The sequence below is a fragment of the Musca domestica genome, unplaced genomic scaffold (assembly GCF_030504385.1).
Source record: "Musca domestica strain aabys unplaced genomic scaffold, Musca_domestica.polishedcontigs.V.1.1 1, whole genome shotgun sequence".
Classification (NCBI taxonomy): domain Eukaryota; kingdom Metazoa; phylum Arthropoda; class Insecta; order Diptera; family Muscidae; genus Musca; species Musca domestica.
This window is the reverse complement of record NW_026712114.1, coordinates 47,688,546-47,714,569: the sequence shown is the minus strand read 5'-3', so window position 1 is coordinate 47,714,569 and position 26,024 is coordinate 47,688,546. Positions and strand designations below refer to the sequence as shown.

Genomic DNA, 26,024 nt, shown 5'->3' with positions numbered 1-26,024 from the left:
TCAATCGATTCCAAGGAAATAAAACTCCTGTAATGGTTAGCGTATGTCTTTGCTGCTACAGAAATATAGAAACTCAGGACGAAAGAAAATAGAAGATGAGAAATCTCTTTGGACCACTTTTCCGATTGAACAATGTCAAGTTTTCCATTTCAATGAATTATTTGTGTGTCGTGCTAAATTTAACGGACATAATTGGGTTAAGTGCAGCATCACGTAAAGATGAATGCCGAAGAAGAAAAAGGCTTCATGCGGAGCACATTGAATTTTGAGCATTGTCGATGAAAAAAGAGAGGTTTTTCTTAAGGTTCCGTATCCTCTTTGTTGTGGGAATCTTAAAATTGATTTCTAAACAGAGCAGCTTTTTCTGACAAAAATTAAAATATTTAATTTTTGTCAGAAAAAGCTAGTTGTCAGAAAGGCTAGTTTTATACCTTACAACAATATGTATTGTTTGTAACACCTTGGAAAAGAAAAATTTCCTGCTTTTGCTCTACACGTCGCAAATTTTGCAAGTCCTTAGGACTGGGTCTAGCTACGGATTTTCATCGAATATAATAATATTTAACGATAAATTTTATGCAACAAAACATGAAATGTTCCATTAAACCGGGAATATTATTAATTTCCGCGCCATCACTAAACCAGTAAAGAAAGTCCTAAAGTCGGGCGGGGCCGATTTTATGATACCCTACACCACTTTGCTAATTTAGTTGAGCTCCACTTAATAATTAAAAGTTTTTATGGGAGAATTCAATCATACACGCTATGATTATAATTATAATTTAAAATTCAAAGGACTAAATATGCCAAAGCATTTGTATCTTTTAAATTCGGACTTGTATTGCCCATTTGGTGCAAAATTAATTTGAAATCAGATAAAGATATATATGGGAACTACATCCAAATCTGACCCGATCTCGATAAAATTTGGCAAAGATATTTTTGAGCTGTATTTGATATATTTCCCTGAATATCGTTGTTAAGGAGTGCATATTACGGCTGTGGGTAACAAATACAACAAATTGGATAATCAATATATATTGGAGCTATAGTATATCTGAACCGATCTTCACCAAATTTGGCATACTAGCTTCTAGACTCAAATTCCATCCCATTTGGGCAAATATTAGACGTTTGGTATACGATAAAAGGTAAATCGGACGAAGTTATATATGGGAGCTATATTCAAATCTGAACCGATCTCGATAAAATTTAGCAAAGGTATTTCTGAGCTACATTTGATATATTTCCCCAAATATTGTTGTTACAGAGTGCATATTACGGCTGCGGAGGACAAAAATAACAAACCGGACGAACAATATATATGGGAGCTATAGCTATATCTGAACTGATTTCGATCAAATTTGGCATACTTATTTTCAGGCCTAATTTGGTTGTATGTGCAAAATTTCATACTATTCGGGCTGATATTACAGGGGACGAAGATATATATGGGAGCTATATCTAAATTTTTACCGATTATCTCCAATTTCAATAGGGTTCGTCCTTGGACCAAACAAATGTTGTTTGCAAAGTTTCATCTCAATCGGATAATAAATGCGACCTGCATTTTGTTCACAAGAATACATGGACAGACGGACAGACAGACGGACTGACATGCATAAATCAACTCAGAAAGTGATTCTATGCTGATCATCAAAAGGAACTATGGGTCTATCTCGTTTCCTTTTGCCTGTTACAAACAAATGCACAAAGACATAATACCCTGACCACCTTGTGGTGTAGGGTATAAAAAATATGAAAAGGTCGCTTCTGAGCATTATATTACTGCTGATTTCAGAAATATCGCATATATAACAAAATGTATACAACTTAATATATATCAAAGAAGGGGATGTTAGTTAGACCGCTTATAACCCATATAATGGCTATATTTTGACCACATTATAAAGGCGGGAAGGATTTTGAAATTTCAGAATGGCCTTTTGGAAAAAAGAATAAAATATAGAAAAATCGCAGAAAAAGATGTTAATAAAATGTGAATATCTCTCTGTGATTTTTTTTATTTGTTTTGGAAAATGTTAGCAGAATATTTAGTGTTTGAAATGAACCAAAAATCTAAAAATTATCTAGATTTTGCAGTCGTTTTACATTTCTCAACTATGGACCACTATACATGGATTTTTTATGAGGTTAGAATTGAGGACAGCGCTGGAGCCTAGCATTTTGGATGGTCATTCAATAATATTTTGCTGGTGAAATGGACCACAAATTTGTGTGAAAAATACCAAAAATAGTGTAATCACCAATACAAGAAAGACGGACCTCTCTCCTTTACATTGATGCTGAGTTCGCTGACGAGTATCGCCAAATATTGGAGATACAGAAATCATAACGAGGTATCTAAATTGTCAAATATTGTTTTGAATAACCATTAACACGACGGACAGGCGGACACACAAAGCTAGATCGACCAAGCTCGGCGAGATAGGAAGATCCATAAATAACTTAAATAAAACAACATCATTTTTGGGCCTATTAAATATAATATATAAAAATAACAAGTAAAAAAGCAGCTAAGTTCGGCCGGTCCTAAACCATTTGAAAGGAATTTGAAAATTGTCAACCGATATATTGGGACTATACGAAAACGTGAACCACCATACGAAATTATTTGTCATAGGCTGTAGTACCCATTATAAACTTTAAATATGAAATTTGTTACAATTACGGTGAATAATGTCGCAAAAATCATCAAAATACCGAATATCGGGAGGTACCGTTGTATGGGGGCCATACGAAGACGTGGACCTGCATACAACAATTTTCGCCATAGGCTGTGGTACCCATTACGAATTTTAAATAATTCTGGTAAATAATGTCGATAAAATCATTAAAATGCCGAATATCGGGAGGTAGCGTTACATGGGGTCTCTACGAAAACGTGGACCAACATGGCCCATTTACGAACTTAACCTGCCTACTGGTAAACCATGCATGTATGCAATATTCCATCTCAATTCGTTCTAAAGAGCGTGATTACAACAGACAGACTGACGAACATCGCTAGATCGTCTTAGAATTTTAAGCTGATCCAGAGCATATATACTTTGTATTATGAATATTTCGAGGAGTTAGAAACGGAGTAACGAAGCTAATATACCCTCCATAAAATGGTGGAGGGTATAAAAAGAACTAAAATATATTTTTTCCACTTCCAATAACCGTCGCGAAAGTGACTTTCCCGATTACTACAGAAACGTCGTATGCGCTTGCGATGAGAAACCAATATCATCCTTAATGATTTCTATCACTTAGGTGGGGCTAAGTATTAACTCAGGGATATATTTGCTTGCAGGGACTTTACTCAAATTTCATGTATAAACGTATATTTGTAACGGGTAGCTCTGTTATTAATGCACAGTGGTGTAGTGTACAGCATGGTCAACCCCGTCAGATTTTGACTATTTTCGCCACATTTTTTCACGGATTTATTTAAAAATTGGTATTTGAAGGTAATAATGGGTTCTAGCTTCCATAGCGAAACATTGTATGTATATGTCCACGTTTTTGTATAGCCCCCATATAATGGTACCTCCCGATATTCGGTATTTTGATGATTTTTGCCACATATTTCCACGGATATGTCCAAAAATTTTATTTTTCTAGCCCGGTGGCAGAACATTAAGTAGTTAGATCCACGTTTTTCTGTAGCGCACATGCAACTGTACCCACCTATATTCGGTATTTTGATTACTTTTACCCATGAAATTGTTTCAAATTGGGTATGAAAAAAGATTTGGTAGATGACAATCCTTGAGGTATAAAATTGTCTATAGAGGTTCCTGTTTTGGTGTGGTCCCTTATAACGGCTTCACCCACTTTATGGTTTTTTGAAAAGTTTAACAGCAGCACACAAACGGTCTTACTATTATTTGTAGTTTAAAGTGGAACATGTTAAAATTCAGATACTTTTATATAAATATTTTTTCTTTATCCAATGGTGGAGGGTATTAAAATTTCAGCCTGGCCGAACTTAATTTTTTTTTCACTTGTTCACACATAAATTTAAAACAAGTAAGCAAATGCTACAGTCGAGCGGGGCCGACCGTTGAATACCCTACAACACTATAATAAACCATACAGTTTATATAGGCGAGATACTCGAAAGAATTCTACAAGATATTGTGACAAATAATAAAAGAAAACCATCAGGTTCCGTTCTCTAATTTTCGAATAATAGCAACTTAAACTAATTTACTCATTTCCAATTTATTGGTAGATGTTGCACGTAAATGGTCTTCCTAGATCTGGAATCAATATTTCCCAAAGACCTATAATCTCTCAGAAGTGGCAAAAGATTAACATTTATTATTGGTTTTTGACTGAAACGCATCTATATGAGATACAGACATTTGACTATATTCTCCAACGAAATCAGCGTTAACGCAATAGTCAGTATTTGTGAATTCTCCTAAAAGTCACTGGAATAGACATTTTCGTATTTTGTCTACAAAAGTTGGCAAACTATTTCATCTCCAAAAAGAGTAGGCTTCTATTCTGACCCTCATCTTATCTCCATTCAAAATTTCGTAAGGATCGGGCCATAAATGCGATCTGTATATGATATCCTGATATCCTAACCACTTAGTTTTGTTAGCTGTAGAAATATTACCAAATGTTTAATTCGAAATGAAAATATGCCAAAAATATGACAAAATTGAAAAAATATAAGAAAATTTTACAAAATCAATATTTTCATCTATAGAGAGATATTTTTATGAGATTTTTTTAGACGCTTTTTCTTTCCTGCCAAGAGGCCATTCTGAATTAATGAGAACTGTCGAAATCAGTTCAGCCGTTCTCGACATATAAGAGATCTTTCAAGCATATCTTCTTTGATAGACATATATATCGCACATATTTTGCTATATATCCGTTTTTTTGGGTGTAACATCAATGTAAAGATCAGAAGTAACCTTGTCATGGCTTTGTGATTTCGCCGGGATTTAAAATATTCGCGGTTTAATGAAAAATTTTGAATTTTTTCAACACAAAAGATATGGTTTATTTTACCCGCTAAATATTATCCGATGACCCAAATTGGTAGGCTTCTTCCCCGCCCTAAACTCTAGCTACATGTGAAATTCCACGTCGATTGGTCTATAATTGCGTATATAGTATAGCTACTGCAAAATCCGACATTTTTTTCAGTATTTGGTCCATTTCAACCCCTAAACATTTGACGATCATCTCCAATTCTTCTATTCTGACCCTAACGCCACCTTCGTGCAAAATTTCGTTAGGATCGGGCCATAATTGCGACCTGTAGCGTGATTACAAATTAACATGGACAGACGGACAGACGGACGGACGGACATACATAGCTAGATCGACTCAGCTCGGCGAGCTAGGAAGATCCATATATACTTTTCTATATGGGAAACCAATATTTCGAGGTGTTACATAAATTCTGGCCCAATCAAACTTATAATACCCCAACACATAGTGTTGTAGGGTATAAATAGAGTCTGTGCATATAAAAATATAGTAAAATGTCGAATATATTCTACAAAGAGTTCAATGTTGAAAATTTTGTGGCTACAACTCATTCCTTTAAAGTAATTCCATTTAAAGCACAATGCTTCTCTTAGTGGGCGTACAAATTGTTCTACGCCCGTTCCTAACGAAATCTCTACTTTGGTTTCCTTTTATATTTTTTGTTGCTAAAAATAAAATTTTTTGGAAATACACCCATTCACTCTCCATTCATACACTGCTGGGTAATGTATGTTTTCAATTAAAAATAATATGGTGCCATTGTAAATTGCCAATTGTCTGTAAACAATTATAATGACAAACAATTATTGAGTTCTTATGGTAGCAAAAGTTAATTAACTGACCATTTTTTAAAAAGAATTTATTTATGGGTATACAAAATGACATTCTCATGTGAGGTCACACAACTTTTGAAACTGATATGACTTTTAAATTTGGCCATTAGATAAATAAGGGAGTGCTATCAATATAAGGTTGTCTTGCTAGCAGAATCAATTACATTTCTGAGGATATCATAATTTGTTGTTTAACTAACTCAATTACATTGGAAAAAGATTTATTTATTTGAGTATATGTAAATCCCGATTTAATTTACCTTTGGCCTTAAACATTTTTGGTTGCCCGAGATATTGTATGTTCAACATAAAATATGGAAATTAAATAGAAAATCATTTGTAATTCATTTGGATTTATTATTGTTTAAATTTTACATGCAAACGGGGGGAGCTGGGTTAATCTCTTCAAATTGCTTTATCAGTTTGCAAACAGTGTATGGATTTGTCTATAAATGAAATGGAGGAATACGTAATCAATTTTTAAATATAATCAGGTTTATAAATTAAATAATTGCGTTTGTAACATGCTCATCTAAATTCACATTGAATTATAATATTAATTATCCAATTGCACATGGGATTATTTTTTGACAAGTTATAAGGCGGCTATGTATCATGCAAATATAGATAAAAGACATTTTAAAAAATGTCTTGAATTTGAAATACCATTATCCACTTGAGAAGAGGGAAATAATCCCTTAGTTAGCATATTTGTTGGACTATTGGTTGATTTAGTAGCCATATACAATTGCAATACCTTTGTAATTCTTTATTGATGTTATGTTTTTCCGAACCTAAGAAAAGTAAATTTAATAAGAATGAAAAAAAAAATAAAGACAAATAAACATTAACTTTCGAATTTTATATACAGGGTGAGATGGAAAAACTGCAACAAACTGCAGCCACACGTCCGACAGATGTTAAAATTATTCCAGGGACAGCTCATTATATTGTTTACAACCATTGAACATTATCCAGAAAAAAAGTTATTCGTGATGGAATTCAAGCGTGATAGTGTGATTTCTTTATATTTGGCTGGAAACCCACAAGTGGCTATCGTTAGAGCACTCCAGCATTTAAATGTGAATAAAACTTTTGTGTCTCGTTACCATGATACTGGTAGCGAAGCCCGACCTCAATAAAAAGGACGGAAGAAAACAGCAACTTCAGCAGAAATTATTCGAAAAGTAAATAAGCGTCTTGATCGAAACCAGCGCCGCAGTGGCCGAAAAATGGATTGTGAGCTTAACATATCGCAATATTCCATTCGGCAAATATAGGAAAATGAGCTCGGGGTAAGTCATTGAAATTTCAAAAAGTGCAAGTGAACTGCCGAATTTTGTTTTCTCTGATGAGAAAAAATTCGTTGTTCAGCAGTTTGTAAACAAACAAAATTATCGTGTTTACTTGTCAAAGAGGTCAGTTGAATATGTGCACTTTCGGTTGGCCACCAGAACTCCGGCGCCGGCCATGGTGATGGTGTTGGCCGCCATAACAGCCGATGTTCGCTCTTCGCTCGTATTAATCGACCGCGGTATTAGAAAAAATGCCGAATAATTTCGCGAAAACATTCATTTTGGCAGCAGACCTTGGACATTCCAACAGGACTCAGCACCATTGCACTCAGCACGCGCCACCTAAGATTGTTTACAAATTGAGGATCCTGGCTTCATTTTCAGCGCACAATTGTCACCAAAATCTCTGGATATCAATCCGTTGGACTATTATGTCTGGAGTATTTTGGAAGCAAGGCTGGCATTAAAAAATACCAAAGTGTCGATCACCTCAAACAAACGCTTCGCCGGGAATGGGCCAAAATACCGCAGAGCAACATTCGGGCTGCCGTTTGAAGGCCATAATTCGTGCCAAAGGTGACCAAATCGAACAAATCTAAACTTATTCTAAAATTTGGTGGTATTTCCGATTTTTTTGCTTTCATTTAATAACATTTAAAAAGAAAAATGTAAAAACTATGGCGTTTGACTTTGTGGCATTTTTTTATCTCACCCTGTAATATTTATATACTTTGACTTTTGTATCTTTTGTTACTTGAGGGAGTTTGAAAAAAAAAAAACATATCTTCGTTGTGCACTCTCAATATCCCACCATAAAGTTTTAACAGAACTCGGCAGGCAAAGGCAACAGACTCCAAAGTCTGTTTTCCCGGTAATGAAGTTGTTAATGGAGTCACAAAATAGGCATGGCAACGAATACCAAAGCCCTAGACGAAAGCTGGCGAATACCCTGGCAACTAACAGCAGAGCCAAGATGCGACTCAGAAGAAATGCAAGTGGTGGTGCAGGAACGCAGCGTACACCCCGTCTTTACGCGCATCAAATAATGAATAATTTTCAGAAAAAAAAAACAACAAACTTTTAATTAAACATCGTAATTTTCTGTATTTTAGTTGTTTTAATTTTTATGTCGTTTTTTGCTTCTGTTTTTCTTTTTTGCTTTTTTGATAGACTATTTCCGGGTAGCAAAAATTGTTGTTGCTTTTCTTATTCTGGTTGCTACTTAAAAATAATATCGAAATAAAAAACTCCTAAATGTTTGTAGTTGATGCAGTCGTTAACAAAAAACAAGTAAAAAAGCTCTAAATTCGGCCGGGTCGAACTTTGAATACCCTCCACCATTTGGAACCAATTTGGAAATTTTCAAAAAAAAAAAAAAAAAAAAAAAATCTTAAAATCTTAAAACTACCGAGTATAGCCCTTATATTTAGGTCTATACGACGACGTGGACTTGCATAGACAACATTTGTCATAAGCCATAACAATATTCAAATGCGTAACTTGAAAAAAAAAAATCGGTGAATAATGTTGCTAAAATCATCAAAATACCGAAAAGAGAGAGGTACTGTGGTTATACCAAACTGTGGACCTGCACAGAAAATTTTCTGTCATAGGTTGTAGTATCCATTACGAACAATAAATACTAAATTTTAAACAATTCTGGTGAAAAATGTCGCTAAAATCATCAAAATACCGAATATCGTAAGGTACCGTAATAGAGGGGCTATACGAAGACGTGGACCTGCATAGACTATTTTCTGTTATAGGATGTAGTTTCCATTACAATCTTGAAATATCAAATTTGAAACAATTCCAGTGAATAATGTCACTAAAATAGTCAAAATACCCAATATCGGGAGGTATGGACCAGCACAGACAATTTTCTGTCTTAGGCAGTAGTATCTATTACGAACTTCAAATACAAAACTTGAGACATTTCCGGTGAATAATGTCGCTTAAATCATACCGAAAATAGAAAGGAACCATTTTATGGGGGCCAAAACGTGGACCTACATGGCCCATTTTCAAGACCAAAACTCCTGCAGACATAACATACATTTGAGTAAAATTTTATCAACCTACTTCGTTTCGTTCGGAAGCCAGAGTGTTTTCCACAGACGGACGAACATCGCTAAGTTGATATAGAATTTTAAGATGATCAAGAATATATATACTTTGTGGGGTCTAAAATTTATATTTCGAGGTGTTACAAACGGAATGACAAAGTTAATATACCCTCCATACTATGGTGGAGGGTATAAAAAAGAAAAATTAAAATGATGGAGGCATTGTGCAGTCACGTCATTTACAGAGTGGGTGGTCGTTCCTTGGTCGGTTTGGAATTTTTGTTTGTGCCACAAATCCATTCCGTTTGTTCGTTAGTTGCCGCCAGTTTTTTTAGGCTTCTGTTACCAACAGCAATGGAGGCTAAAACACTGGAGACATATTTAAATTAAATTTAATTATATATTTGTTTTGAATTTCTTAGTGAAGCTGCTTTTGGTGTTTCCATTTAAAAAGGAATCCGGGGAAAATGCATTTCCATAAATGGGATGCAGAATTAGTTTCTACTTAAATTATTTCCGAAAATGAAGGGTTTTTTTTATAAGCGAGAGCCAGAATTTTTCAAGGAATTTTTATGAAAATTGTAGACAAAGTGGCATCGTATTGAAGGTCAGAAACTAGGCCTTCACATTAAAGAGATAAACATCTACAAATATATGGTACATTCTTGCACTCTCCTATCACAAATTTGACTTTACAAGTATTCCTTCAATTAGAGAATGACATAATTTTTAGTCTTTTCCATATAAATATTTTAAAAATTTCAATAAACTTGAATTGATAATGATAAATGAATCGGATGGCTTTGGGAGAATCGTGATGTTGGACCGTCCTTTTATTGTCATTATGTTACATGAACAATGAGAGAACAAATGAGTGTCTCATTTTTACTGCAAAGTACAAAAAAGTCAGAAGACTGTTAGTTGGCAATCGATTTAGGAGAAAGATACTAATAATAAAAGTGTAATCTCAAGGATAACTTTCAAAAAATTCCAATTCTTTGGTTATATACTGGGTGAGATGAAAAAACTGATGTCATTTCTAAGACACTCGTCCGAAAGCTGTTAAAATTATTCCAGTGACAGCTCATTATATTGTTTACAAGCGTACAAAAGCATTTTGCTGATAATTTTCCAGAAAAAAGTTATTCGTGATGGAATTCAAGCGTGACAGTGTGATTTCTTTATATTTGGCTGGAAAACCACAAGTGGCTATCGTTAGAGCACTCCAGCATTTAAATGTTAATAAATCTCGTACCATCGCTCGTTTCCGTGATACTGGCAGCGTAGCCCGACGTCAAGGAATTGGACGGAAGAAAACAGCAACATCAGCAGAAACGGTTCGAAAAGTAAAGAAGCGACATGATCGACGCCCGCGTTGCAGTGGCCGAAAAATGGCTCGTGAGCTGAACGTATCGTAATATTCCATTCGGCAAATATTGAAAAATTAGCTTGGGGTAAAGCCATTAAAATTCCAAATAGTACCAGAACTTACTCCGCAACTGAAAGAAAATAGACTCAAAAGATCTAAAGAGTTGCTTCGCTTGCCCGAAAGTGGTGAACTGCCGAATTGGGTTATCTCTGATGAGAAAACATTCGTTGCCCAGCAGTTTGTAAACAAACAAAATAATCGTTTTTACTTGCCAAAGAGGTCAGCTTTAAATATGCACCTTCGGTTGACCACCAGAACTCAAGGGCCGGTCATGGTGATGGTGTGGGCAGCCATACTCTTCTCATATTAATCGACCGTGGCATCAGAATAAATGCCGAATATTATCGCGAACATTTTGTGGAAGGCCTTGGGCACGCAAACATTTTGGCCGCAGACCTTGGACTTTCAAACAGGGCTCAGCACCATCGCACTCAGCCCTCGCCACCCAAGAATGGTTACAAGATAAGGTTCCTAGCTTTATGTACAGCGCACAATAACTACCAAAATCGTCGGATACCAATCCGTTGGACTATTGTGTCTGGAGTATTTTGGAAAGCAAGGTTGACAATAAAAAATACCAAAGTGTCGATCACCCCAATCAAGCACTTCGCCGGGAATGTGTCAAAATTCAATATTCGGGCAGCGTGTAACGGTTTCATTGGCGGTTTGGAGGCCATAATTCGTGCCAAAGGTGACCATTTCGAACAAATCTAAAGTTATTCTAAAATTTGATGCTATTTCCGACATTTTTTGCTTTCATTCAATAAAATTAAGAAAAAATTAAAATTTATGGCGTTTGACTTTGTTGCAGTTTTTTTATCTCACCCTGTTAGTCGATAGTCAAGCTGCCCTAGAAGCGCTAAATTAATCCACCATCAAATCTATGACAGTCTTGTAGTGCAGGATTGCTCTGCAAAAAGTGAAGTCCTTTGTCCTTGGCTGTAGACAACAAGATAAATTCTTCGTGGATACATTCTTCCAACATATGCTTTTTCTTTCTCTCTCTACTTTTATATTTTTACTCTATCAGGATGATCACAATGGACCAGCAGGTTTCCGAGTGGAGCGGTTGCTTAGCAACCGTGCATCCTCTAACCTAACCTAGAGCCTTGGGAAAATCTTTAAAAACTCCACGATTTTTAAATATTTTACTATTCCATACTATATATATCATTTCTCAATTGTAGTATTTGTCAACTCATTTACCTTTAATTATTGTGATATCCCACCATAAAATGTTCTTCAAAAAAAAAGTTTCCTCGCTGCCAGTATAAATAAGACTGACAAAACATTCAAAATAACGCTGTTGTGTGCATTATAATACATCTCTCAAGGAGTGAAACACAGCAGGAATGCTTGTTAAGGGTAAGGGTGCACGAAACTAAAACTAAAATTCCAAACAACTACTAAACAAATTTCAGAAAAAAATAAACAAAATGATGGTGCAGTTAGCCTTGGAAATGGTTGGCGACCAAATTAAAATTTTCATCTAAATAAAATGTGACATGGAAATGTATATCTTCTTCTTTTACAGGCTAAATCACCAGCATCCTTTTCCTCTTTGCCGTTGTGAAAGTAAATATTTTTAGAGTCGCTGGTTATGTCAGAAACCCAAGGAAAGTTTTGTATTCTAGACTTATTGGCCTTTGAAGTGGGGTAAACAAAATGGCTGAAGAAACATCTTAAATAAAGTAATTTAAATTGCAATTAGGTTTTCAATTTATGATTTCAATGCGATTGAAATTAATTGTGGTTTCTTGATTAGTTGATGTGTACCATTTGAATTGATACTATTGAATATAACAAATTTGCATTTTCAAATATTGCTTTTAAACACTGCATTTCCAAATGGACGTATATCAAATAGTATGGTACAACAATATTGAAATGTAATGTACATTCATAGTTGCATATTTTATATCATCGTAAGGGTGTTTCAATGATCTCTCATTACGGTTGCATGATTTGTTAAATCTGTGGTTGTGAATTAAGTCATTATTTTGACACGTTTATTATAACTTTGTACAATGTAAATGCAATATATTATTTGCTTTTATAGTGATGAAATAAATACCCTCCCACACAGCTACTTAAAAACACTGTGGAACAGAATTCCAATTTATACCATGCATTTTATGGTTAAAGATAATATTACGTTGGTGGAAATAACCATTATAGACTATTCGTAATAATGACCAGCGACAAAGTCTAAAACGAGAAGTCTCTCCGCCTTTCAGTGTATGACTACCATACCACTTTGTCAATATATGGTAAAATATCGAAAATATCGATAACATTTGTCTAATAATCGTAATTTGCAAGCGTATATTGGGATATCTATTGGTCTATAGGAAAATGGAAATTATCTACCACCAATTTACACCAAATTCGGTATAAACTATGTCTAAAAACGCCTTAAATCTCGCTATACCAAAACATGGACCTATATGAGCCGTACACCTTTATATATAAACGAGTAGTGAAATAACTGACTGGCTGGCAGATCTCGAATCAACGACCAAACGAAATGGCTGAAACTTGGATCTTGAAATTTTGCTCGAAGGCAAGTCTTGGTGTTTGAAAATTAGAAAATTCATACTATAATGTTATGAATAATACCGAAGAACAGAATAGATATACCAAAGTGTTATTGAAAATTCGAACTTTAAGATTCACAAAAGTTCTAATATAGTACTAAACTTCTAAAATGGCATAATTCTACAACTTCTAAAATGGCACAATTTCAGACCATGTGAACGGATAGAAATAAAACCAGTAAGGAAAAGTCATAAGTCGGACGGGGCCGACTATATGATACCCTACACCACTATGCATATGTAGTAGAGCTCCACAATTCAGGACTTTTTGATACATATTGGCCATTTGGTGCACAATTAACCCGAAATCGGTTAAAGATATATAGGAGACCTATATCTAAATCTGAACCGATCTTGATAGCATTTAGCAGAGGTATTCCCGAGCTCTGGAACCAAATATCATTGTGGTCGAATGCATATTACGAATTTAAAAAAACTTAAACATCAAATCGGATGAAACATATATATGTTTAATGTACTTGCTTCTAGACTCAATTCGATCGGATGTACCAAAATTCAGGACTTTTGACATATATAGGTCGTTTGGTGCAATTAACTTTAAATGGGTCGAAGATATATATGGGACCTATATCCAAATCTGAACCGATCTTGATAAAATTTGGCAAAGGTATTTCCGAGCTTTATAAGAAATCTGGTACCAACGGATTGGTATTCGGAGATTTTGGTGGCCATTGTGTGCTCAAAATGAAGCGAGGAACCTCATTTTGAGACCATTCTTGCGTGGCGCGTGCTGAGTGCTATGGTACTGAGTCCTGTTGGAATGTCCAAGGTCTGCGGCCGAAGCGAAGAGCGATCATTGGCTGTTATGGCGGCCCACACAACCACCATGGCCGGCACTTGAGTTCTGGTGGCCAACCGAAGGTTCACATTTTCAGCTGACCTCTACGGCAAGTAAACACGATCATTTAGCTCTTTTGAGTCTATTTTTTTTCTATTACGGTGTAAGTTCTTGCACTTTTTGGAATTATAATGGCTTTACCTCGAGTTCATTTTTCAATATTTGCCGAATGGAACATTGCGATATGTTCAGTCACAATCCATTTTTGGGCCACTGCGGCGCTGGTTTCGATCAAGTCGCTTCTTTACTTTTCAAACCATTTCTGCTGATGTTGCGGTTTTCTTCCGTCCACTTTCTTGACGTCGTGCTAAGCCGTCGTCGTTACCAGTATCACGGTAACGAGCCGTGGTACGAGACACAAAAGATTTATTCACATTTAAATGCTGGAGTGCTCTAACGATAGCCACTTGTGGTTTTCGAGCCAAATATAAATAAATCACACTATCACGCTTGAATTCCATCACGAATAACTTTTTTTCTGGAAATTTCTCACCAAAATGGTTTTGTACGTTTGTAAACAATATAATGAGCTGTCACTGGAATAATTTAGCAGCAGTTTGAAGTTGGTTGCTGTCTTTTCTTCTCACCCTCTATATTGTACGAAAATTACTAAATGAAAAAAAAAAAACTTGGTATTGGTTAACAGGATTGGGCTAGAATCCTAAATTGGATATTGAGGGGTTTGTTGGCATCTGGAATTGAGGTATGATACGGTCTTGCTAATCCTAAAATGATACGGAAATAACTAAATATTACTAAATGTGGTGTTAAGTAAATATACAGAGATGAAATCCCAAATTCAATATTGAGGTCTCTGTGGGTATCTGATGGTCGTTTTGCTAAAGTACTAAATAGAACTAATTTTAGATCGCTCTTAATTTTAGATCGCTCTAAGATGTAGAGATGTAGAATGTTTTGGATATGAGTACTAAATGTTATTACATTTATTTTTTTGTGAAGGGATGTTGATATTGAGGTCACTCTTGGTTTCTAGGATTTACATATGGAAATGTTGAAATAATTTTGGATACCAAAAATGAATGTGGGTTCATTGAACAATGGTTTTATTACTATTCTCCCCAGTAAATTTAAAAATTAGAGATTTTTAAGACTTTTTGGAGCAAAAGATAAACATTTTAATAGTATTCTTTGTTGTCTTTTCGCAGACGATGTAGCAGCTACTTGCTAATATATATTTATATAAAAATATATATATACTTTAGTGGATCAAAAGTAATTATTTCGAGGAGTTATAAACACAATAACAAATTGGTGGTGGTTACAAAAATTAATTCTTTCCAAAGAAAAGTTTTTTTTTTGTGGCAATAAAGTGTACACTATTTCACGTTTCGTATACTAGTAACATCGCAGTTGAACTACTTCCCCTAAATCAACCACAAATTTTATTCTTTACAAATTTAATAATTTATTCGTCATAAAACCCATTTAATTTGAGTCTTCATTATGACATTGTAAAAAACAGCAATAAAACCAAACAACTCTAACACAAATTGTATTCAATTAAATCAATACTCAACTCATCATTAAAACACTTGTTGATGTTGATGGATTGATGAATGAATGAATGGAAGGAGAATGAAAATGGCAAAGTTAAGGTAACGCCCTAACAATCAGATTGCAAATCAATTGTAGGTGTAACGTAACGAGTACGGGTACCAGTTTGAGAGTATGACATGACATGACATTTGTACGCCTATCACCACAACAGACAGACAGACAGACAAACAAACAAATAAACAATCAAACGTACAATCATCATTGGGCAGCACAACAAAGTGACAATTTTTTTATTGTTGCCGCTTCGGAGTATGGATTTGTAAGCGGAATTTATTGCTGCTTTCAAGAACAATGTTGGGAAAATTGTAATTACGGTATCACAGCAAAACTCTAAAGTAACAATTTGTATGCCACGATGATGACGATGGCGAGTGCTGGCATAAGCAATTGGTGCCTACAGCAGGCGCATCAGAAGTAGCAGCAGCTTCAGTGGCAGTAGCAGCAATCCGAAATGGAACTATAAAATACACTTTGGAATTTCAAATAAAGCAATTACAAATGTAAATCAAGTCGTATTCATCGATTCATCCTCTGGTCGGGCACGCAGTTTAGCGGCCGAAAGACAGCAAGAACAACAAAACAACGACAACTGCAACAGCAACAGCAACAACTAAAAACGAACTCGCGTTAAAAGTCGTAATTTTCCTCCATTCGCCCAAAACTGTGTTGTATTGAACTCGGAACTCGAACAAGACATCTAACGAGCAGAATGGAAAAAAGATTTTTAATTGTCCTGCCAGTCCTGATATTGATGCCGTTTTTAGTGTCGGCACAAAAACCACGTCGCGATGAGAACGTAAGCTAACAATTTAATTACTTTAGACATGGGAAGTGTAAGTAAAATAAAGTAGAAAAAAAAATGTTGAAGTTGAAAAATGTGAGAAAAAGGATTGAGTTATTTGTAACGTTTATGGCAGTATGTCCTTTGACCCTCGAAGTTGTCAATTACTTATAATGAATATGGTGGTTGAGGTTGATTAAGAAGGGGGGTCTATCGTCTTATGTCATTGCTTGTTCACTTTTAACTTCGAGGACTTAGTTGTGCTATTGGCGAAATAAAAAAATACATGGACTTCGGCGTTAACATGGCGAAATTAGTAATCTTCATAATTTTTTACACTCCACCATACTATGGAGGGTATATTAATTATGTCATCCCACTTGTACCTACTTGATACTCTCATGTTAGACCCAAAAGAGTATATATTCTTGAACCGCGTAAAATTCTAAGTCGATTTGGCGATTTCCGCTTTCTTCCGAAAGAATTGAGATAAAATGCAAACATTTGGTACACATGGTATTTGTCATATCGTTTATAGCAGAAATTTACAATGACAATTTTACTCCAACTACGGCAATCTGGTAGTCGGAGTAAAATTGTAATTGTAAATTTTTGCATAAGGGTTGCGAATTTCAAGTACCATATTGGAAATAATTGCGTGAAGAAATGTGGCTAAAATCATCAAAATACCGAATATTAGGCGATACCTTTATATGGGAGCGAAAGGAAATAGTGGGTCACATAATATTCTGAAAGTGTTTTTAAAATTATGAAAATACTGAATATACCAAAGGTATCATTATATGGGAGCTACAGGAGATGAAGCCATATAGACAATGTTTCTAATGCCAAATTTTAAGCACTTTTGTAAAATAATGTAAGTAAAATGATCGACATTGCGAATATCAAATTATGTATTGCTATCTTTGTCATTCTATGTGATACGACTCGAAATTCCATGTTAGAGCCAACAAGAAATATATATCCGTGATCAGCGTACAATTGTAAGACCATTTCGGAATTTGCGTCTATCTGTCTGTTGTAATAACGCTATCACTTAGATAGAAGGTTGCACATACCGGGTGAGTTGAAAAAACTGCAACCAACTTCAGACTGCTGTCACTTCTAAGCCACTCGTCCGACAGCTGTTAAAATTATTCCAGTGACAGCTCATTATATTATTTACAAGCGTACAAAAGCATTTTGTTGAGAATTTTCCAGAAAAAAAGTTATTTGTGATGTAATTCAAGCGTGATATTGTGATTTCCTTATATTTGGCTGGTAAACCACAAGTGGCCATCGTTAGCACTCCAGCATTTATATGTGGATAAATCTTTTGTGTCTCGTACCCTCGCTCGTTACCGTGATACTGGTAGCGTAGCCCGACGTCAAGGAAATGGACGGAAGAAATCAGCAACATCAGCAGAAATGGTTCGAAACGAAATGAGTTCGGGGTAAGCCATTGAAATTCCCAAGAATGCAAGAACTTAAACCGCAACAGAAAGAAAATAGACTCAAAAGAGCTAAAGAGTTGCTTCGGTTGATCGAAAGTGGTGAACTGCCGAATTTGGTTTTCTCCGATGAGAAAACATTCGTGGTCCAGCAGTTTGTAAACAAACAAAATTGTTATGTTAACTTGCAAAGGAGGTCAGCTGAAAATGATCACCTTCGATTGGCCACCAGAACTCAAGCGCCGGCAATGGTGATGGTGTGGGCCATCATAACAGCCGATGGTCGCTCTCCGCTCGTATTAATCGACCGTGGCATCAGAATAAATGCCGAATATTTTCGCGAAAATATTGTCGAGTATGTATGATAGCCTTGGGCAGGCAAACATTTTGGCCGCAGATCTTGGACATTCCAACACATCGCACTCAGCACGCTCCACCCAAGAATAGTTACAAAATGAGGTTCCTCACTTCATTTCCAGCGCACAATGGCCACCAAAATCTCCGGATACCAATCCGTTGGAGTATTTTGGAAAGCAAAGTTGGCACTAAAAAATACTAAAACTCGAGTAAAATAGCGAGATCGGTTAAGATTAGGATGTAGCTTCCATATATATCTATACGGTCAACAATATGTTATATAAGCCCTAATTGCTTCGATATATATTAGTTGTTATGTAACACATCGAAATATTGGTCCGGCACAGAAGAATGTATGTATGGATCTTCATATTTTTCTAACTGGGTCGAGAGAATTTTCACAATTCGGAATGGTCTCTTGCCAGCAAAGGATAAAATCTAAGAAAATCGCGGGAAAATAAAATAAAAATATATTTTTCAATTTGACTTATAATTATACCCTACAACACTAGGTGTTGGAGGTATTATAAGTTTGATTGGGCCAAAAATTATGTAACACCTCGAAATATTGATTTCCCACATACGAAAGTGTATATGGATCTTTCTATCTCGCCGAGCTGAGTCGATCTTGCTATGTATGTCTGTCCGTCCGTCTGTCGTACAGATCGCAATTATGCTCCTATCTTCACGAAATTTAGAATGGTGGGGCTAGAGCCAGAATAGAACCCTATAATTTTTGGAGATGATCGGATAATATTTAGGGGTTGAAATGGATCAAAAACTGAAAAATTTCCTGATTTTGCAGTTGCTCTACAGGTCGCAATTGTAGACCAATCGATGTTAGCATGGAGAAGTCTTCCAATTTTTATGGTCATCGGGTAGTATTTAGTGGGTGAAATAGGGATGGTAGCTAGAATGCATATATTTCAAGAATGGCTGGACCGATTTTGACAAATTTTGTCAATTCAAAATGCCCTCTTGGCATAAAATAATAAAATCTAAACAAATCGCATAAAAAGATGTCAGTAATGATGTCAATATAGATTTTGTAGTATTTTGTGACATTTTTTCATATTTTTATCGCATGCGATGTTTTCAGTCTAGGCTTATTGTTTTTAAAGATGTTCGCAATATATGGATCAACAATTAAAATTTTTCGGATTTTGTAGCTTTTTTTAGGTCACAAATAGAAACCAAAGGACACAAAATCTTGCATGAAGTTAGAGTTTAGGATAGCGGGTAGAATGGACCACTACTACCAACATTTCCATTCCACCGAAACGCTGAAAATAACTTACAGGCGAAATCCAAAATACACAAAAGGCGAACTTCTGGCTTTTTTATGCTTTTTTCGTTGACGAATATAGAAAGACAAATATCGTAGACAAGCAAATCATATAGATGAGTCAAAATTTGGAGATATAAATGGACCTCTTGCAGTTTGAGATGATCGCAAAATATTTAGGGGTTCAAATTAACAAAAAAAATTTCCTGAACACACAATTGAAGTCAATCAAAAGGCCTGAGAAGAGAATTAAAGACAGGGAAGAATTCTAGCATTTTGGATGACCATTGGATTATACTTAACTGTAAAATGGACCACAACAACTAACAGCACAAAGGCGTGCGTAAATATTGGACAAATGTCCCTGGTCAAAATGCTAAGGGTAACATCTGGGTGGTGCTCGGTGACATAATTTCAAAAACGAAATCTTTCAAAATGGATTTGGACATAAGGGGGCTTCTAACATATTGTAGTGTTGTAACATGATCGGACATGACCGCACGACTATAGCCTTCGCTTACTTGTTTTAAATGGTACATGTCCTAAAGTTTTTCTACAACCCCAACAATATATGTTGTAGATGTTGTATGCATTTTGGATGGCCACAACAGCATTTTGGATGGCCATTGGATTATATTAGCTTTAAAATGGATCACATTATTTCAAAAACGAAAAAAGAATTTGGACATAAGGGGGCTTGCAACATATTGTAGTGTTGTAGGGTATCATATGGTTTTAATATAATTCTTCAAGAAGTCATATCATGCACTCTATACAAATACTAGTGTAACAGGAAATTAGTTCCGCCTAATTTCTAATTATAACTGCTCTAAAGCTATAATACGCATTGCAAAGAGATTTATAGTTGGTATGATATATTGCACATAATTGGTCAATATAATCGTATATTTGTTACTAAATCTGCATACTTGTGCAGGGTATCATATAGTGGGCCCGCCCAACTTATGACCTTTCTTTACTTGTAACGGTTATTCTTTAACTAGACTTAATTTGAAAATAGCACAACCTAAAATGGGCGCATTATTAAATGAATACCAATTTCATTCGTGATCGTGTTAAGTTTTAACGATATTCGGTAAAGATACAATTTATTTTTTACTTCACAACAATTCAATTCGCTATTGAAATGAAAACAACAATTTTCTTTATTAAAATAAAATATTTCATTGCAAGTTTAAATTGGATTGGCACTTCAGGGGATTTCAACTGCTTAAAAGCGGCGACCAACGTGTCTGTTTATTTATGTATCACATCAGATGTGTCAGTTTCATCAATGGAATTTCTACTCTGATTAACAAAATGTGAAATCAAGACAGAACGCAAGAAATGAACGCCATAAGCCAACGTTGTTCTTGATTCCAATCTTAATTAACTTTGACACATTGCTGCAGATATTCACGAACACTTGACTGTGTGGCGTGTGAAAAAACTGGGGATATTTGTCTTAATTTCCTTTTTTAAATTATCCCTTGTTGTCCTTCAGCGATGTCCCAGTGTTTGTAAGGTGTCTGGCGGAACACAATGTCAATAATTCGTATCACATTGAGTGTGTATGCGTGTGCTTGTGTATTTATTGGTTTCTTTTTTTATTGTATTCATTAAGTGTCCATTTCCAATGATATCTGTCGTTTTATTCACTCTCTTACGTTTAAACTTAAAGTCTGTTTCGTTGATTTTTTATTTTATTTTATTTTTTATTTCTTTTCTTTTTGTGGTTATAGTATCCTCCACCAGAATTTCTGAAAAGATTTATCATTATCCATGATGTTTGCGTTGAAAAAACAGGAGCAACTGAAGGTATGTATGTATGCCTGATATCTGTTTTATGTCAGGCTGTAAAATTCTTTTTCTCATTTTTTTACTTTTTTTCTGGGCGATGCACTACTGCACGGTTATAGTATTGCCACATTGTTGTTTGGAAGGTTTCAAGGTATGACAGAAATCCTATGGCATTTTTAAGAGGATATAATCGGAAACATTTTTAGAATTCATACTAATGGTGAAAAAAAAAAAAAAATTAAAGGAACTCTATGTATGGGAAAATTATTATACCTTGGAATAGTTTTCTATATATATTAGACCTTTCAAAGTTCTTCTTTGTAGAGAACTCATATATAACTTTTCGAACCACTTTTGTGTAGTAATTGTTTATGTTTCTTTCCCAAATTAAAGAACATGGACGATAACGAAACCTTTATAATTTTCAAGCCTTTTCAAATTTAAAAATGAAATCTAATGTCAAAAATTCACTTAAATGTGAGACTTCCTATCATATTACAATCATACCTTCCAGTATCAAATGTTGAATAGCAAATTGTAATTGATACCTCCCGATATTATGTATATTTATGATTTTCGTCACATTTTTCCATTGATTTGTTAAAAAATTGCTATTTGTAGTTGATAATGGCTTCTAGTTCCGAAGGCGTAAGATAGTATATATAGGTTTACGTTTTGGTATAGCCCCCATATAACAGTACCTCCCGAAATTCGAAATTTTGATAATTTTTGCCACGTGTTTCCATGGATTGGTGTAAAAATTGGTATTTATATTTCTTAATAGGTTTTAGCTGCTGTGGCAAACATAGTATGTAAAGGTCGCCGTTTTCGTATAGCGCACATATAATGAAATGTGACTAGAATTATCACAATACCGAATATCGGCGGTATTTTGATAATTCTAGTAACATTTACCCACGAAATTGGTTAAAATTTGGTATTCAAGAAAAATTGGTAAATGACAATCCTTGAAGTATAAAACAAGGTTCCCGTTTTGGTATGGCCCCCATATAAAGGCCTCGCCCACTTGGTTTTTTGAAAAGTTAAGGGTCTTAGTTTAAAGTGGAACCAGTTTAAGTTCAGATACTTTTATATAAAACCTGCTGGCCCGGTCCGCTTTTCCGGACCGTACTTTTAGTCTTTAATGCATATTTTTAAAGAATAATAAGTCACATATCTGACTTATGTAAGCGGCACAATTTTTATTATAAGTAATGACTCCATTCGTAATTTCTAATTAGAAATAATTATTCATGAAAAAAATATATTTCTCATCATAATATAATTCAATGTCGATTAAAAAAAATGTCTGGTCCCGTGCTACTTTCTAATATTCGTATTTTTTGATGATGTTTATACCAAAAAGAGATAATTTTTTTCAAGTTTGGTTTCTTCTCAAATTACCAACATTTGCCGATATTGTTATGAACAAGTTAACTTTAATTTACAATGTAAAATATACTTGGAATTAGGTTGTATCCCTATACGGGGGTCGTGACCCATATCATGACCTGCAAAATCGATTTAAGGAAGTATGACCACGTTTGGAAATGAGCCCCATAATGCTTTGTCGGTCATTTTTGTTTGTTTAAATGTGTTCGCATCTTCCAAATGAAGCATGATGTAGGTTCTGCAGTTGAAAGCTAGATGCCAATTTTAGACATGAAAGATCGTCATTTAACATCGTCGGGCGGGGCCGACTTTATGATACCCTACACCACTTTGCTTATTTAGTAGAGCTCGGCATAACAATTAAAAGTTTTTATGGGAGAATTCAATCATACACGCTAGGATTATAATTATTATTTAAAGTTCAATGGAATAAATATACCGAAGCATTTGTATCTCTTAAATTCGGACTTGTATTGCCCATTTGGTACACAATTAATTTGAAATCGGATAAAGATATATATGGGAGCTGTATCCAAGTCTGAACAGATCTTGATAAAATTGGTCAAAGGTATTTTGAGCTGCATTTGATATATTTCCCCAAATATTGTTGTTACAGAGTGCATATTACGGCTGCGGAGGACAAAAATAACAAATCGGATGAACAATATATATGGAAGCTATAGCTATATCTGAACCGATTTCGATAAATTTGGTTGTAAGTGCAAAATTCCATGCATTTCGGGCTAATATTAAAGGTTTGGTGCACAATAAAAAGCAAATAGGACGAAGATATATATGGGAGCTATAACTAAATTTTTACCGATTATCTCCAATTTCATTCGGGTTCGTCCTTGGGCCAAACAAATGTTGTTTGGAAAATTTCATCTCAATCGGATAATAAATGCGACTTGGATTTTGTTCACAAAAATACATGGACAGACGGACGGACGGACGGACTGACATGCATAAATCAACTCAGAAAGTGATTCTATGGAGATCCTCAAAAGTAACTATGGGTCTATCTCGCTTCCTTGTCCATGTTACAAACAAATGCACAAAGACATAATACCCTTACCACTATGTGGTGTAGGGTATAAAAAGCCAGAAGTTCGCCTTTTGTGTAATTCGGATATCGCCTGTAAGTAATGCTGGTATTTTTCACACAAAATTAGTGGTCCATTCTACCCGCTCTCCTAAACTCTAACTTTATGCGAGATTTCGTGTCCTTTGGTTTCTATTTGTGACCTTTATAACGGCTGCAAAATCGGGAACATTTTGTTGGTCCATTTCAAGCCCTAATATATTGCGGACATCTTTGAAAACAATAGGCTTAGCCCTTCTGAGCCCAACCCTACCTTTTCGTGAGGATTGGACGATATTTGCAATATTTATATAATATCCCCAACCTGTGTTGTAAAGTGAAAAAATATTACAAAATATTATGAGTCAAATTGAAAAAATCGCATAAAAAATGTGAAGAAGTAAGAAATTTTACAAAATACCAATAAATATTTTTCTGCGATTTTTCAGCCATTCTTGAGATATAAGCATTCTAACTAACATCCCTTCCTTCGTATATACACATTGTATAAATTTCGCTATATATTCGAAAATATTGAGACAAAATAAAAAAAAAAAATATGGAACATAAAACATTACAATTGTACATTCCAGAAATCAAAATGAAAAATTTCTTTTTCTGCCAAGAGATAATTCCGAACTTTCCGGAGTCGGTTAAATAACACCAGCGGTTGTTGAGTTATAAACGCAGTAACTAACACAACTTGCTTTTATGTATAGAGATACCAATTGTATCCACAAGTTCTTTTCCTATTTTTTAATATTTTTTGTATATTCTTGGTACGAATTTCCTAAAAAAGAAAGTTTTAACCGTGTTATACCACATAGTAGATTTTCAGACCATATACCTTTTATGTCAAAACTGGGTACACTGGGTTATATCACGATTGTAATGCGATTTGTCGAAAATGTTTAACAATACCAACAAACAAAAATTGAGAGTTTCATATAAATAATATTTCCTACATTTTGGCTTTTCCGTACCTTTCGCGTCAAAACCCAACCACACACACAATATTGTTAGATTTTAGCTTCACCGGTTATATCTGAAAGTTACTGAGTCCTCATCACTCTTCCAAGTATATATAAGTTAGTGGAATAGGCTTGCAAACAGTCGAATTCGCCAAGCACAAATTGTCTTGCGCCTATTTTTCATTGCTAATGTTCGTTGTTCGCCTGACTTGTTGTTTAAGCTTTAATTGACAGAGAAATTAACTTGAATCAAATGTATTATTGTTTTTTTTCTGTGTGCTTTTGTCCGTTCTTTTTTGCAGAGGCCATCAAGGAATTCAGCGATGGGGAAATACACGAAGATCCGGCTTTAAAATGCTACATGAATTGTTTATTCCACGAAGTAAATATTGTCGATGATGATGGGGAGCTTCATTATGAGAAATTGAAACGCGTTTTGCCCGATGAACTGACACAGTTTGTCCAGCATATTATCGACGCCTGTGAGTCGCATGTACCCCAAGGTAGTAATCAGTGCGAACGAGCTTGGTCGTGGCATGTTTGCTTTAAACAAACGGATCCAGTGGTAATTATCATTACATATTTTTACTTCTTACTTCTTTTTTTCGATCGTTGATTATTTAAAATTGTATTTGTTTTGCTTTTTGCTTTTCATTTCCAGCACTATTTCCTGCCCTAAACGGATGAACGACAAATGCTATGTTTTATTTATTCAATTAAACTATTTATTATTATTTATTTAACAACTTGTTGTGGTTGAGGTTTTATTGAATTTACCCATATATTTTTGTATAATATATTTATGTAGTGGCAAGCAAATTGCATCAAATGCAAAAAGTTAATGTTTGTACTTTTCGTGGAATTGGTAGGATGATCTGACAACTCTTGAACATATCACATTGTAATGAAAATTGTAACAGCAATGAAGCGAAAGATCCAGCCAATTGGACATTTGATTCAAATCCTCCATGAAAAAAGCAATGGTCAATGCGAAGCAAAAAAAAAAAAAAAAAAATAAATAAATAAATAAATAAATTAAGAAATTCCGTTGAAAATTATCGCTGAAATTATTAAAATTGGTATATAGTTATATCGGGAAACGTTGACCTGTGTAGATAATTTGTTCAAAAACCAAGTTTATACAATGCCGTCGAAAAATAATAAACCTCAATTTTGAAGTAATTCCTTTGATCAATGTCGCCCAAATCACTAAAATAACGAATATAG

The 26,024-nt window shown here is 34.8% G+C and overlaps 1 protein-coding gene across 1 annotated transcript; it reads left to right on the top strand.

Moving 5' to 3' along the window:
• The first annotated feature begins 16,115 nt into the window (after positions 1 to 16,115).
• LOC101888172 (pheromone-binding protein-related protein 6) lies at positions 16,116 to 25,634 on the top strand. Its single transcript, XM_005176915.4, has 4 exons — positions 16,116 to 16,475; positions 21,296 to 21,371; positions 25,100 to 25,362; positions 25,459 to 25,634. Exons 1-4 carry the CDS (start codon positions 16,389 to 16,391, stop codon positions 25,474 to 25,476), a joined length of 444 nt encoding a protein of 147 aa, XP_005176972.2. The 5' UTR covers positions 16,116 to 16,388; the 3' UTR covers positions 25,477 to 25,634.
• Positions 25,635 to 26,024: the final 390 nt, after the last annotated feature.

Coding starts and splice junctions, on each gene's coding strand:
- LOC101888172 (XM_005176915.4), top strand. CDS start 16,389: ATGGAAAAAAGATTTTTAATTGTCCTGCCAGTCCTGATATTGATGCCG. Junction 16,476..21,295: donor AACCACGTCGCGATGAGAAC/GTAAGCTAACAA, acceptor TTGTGGTTATAG/TATCCTCCACCAGAATTTCT. Junction 21,372..25,099: donor AAAAACAGGAGCAACTGAAG/GTATGTATGTAT, acceptor TCTTTTTTGCAG/AGGCCATCAAGGAATTCAGC.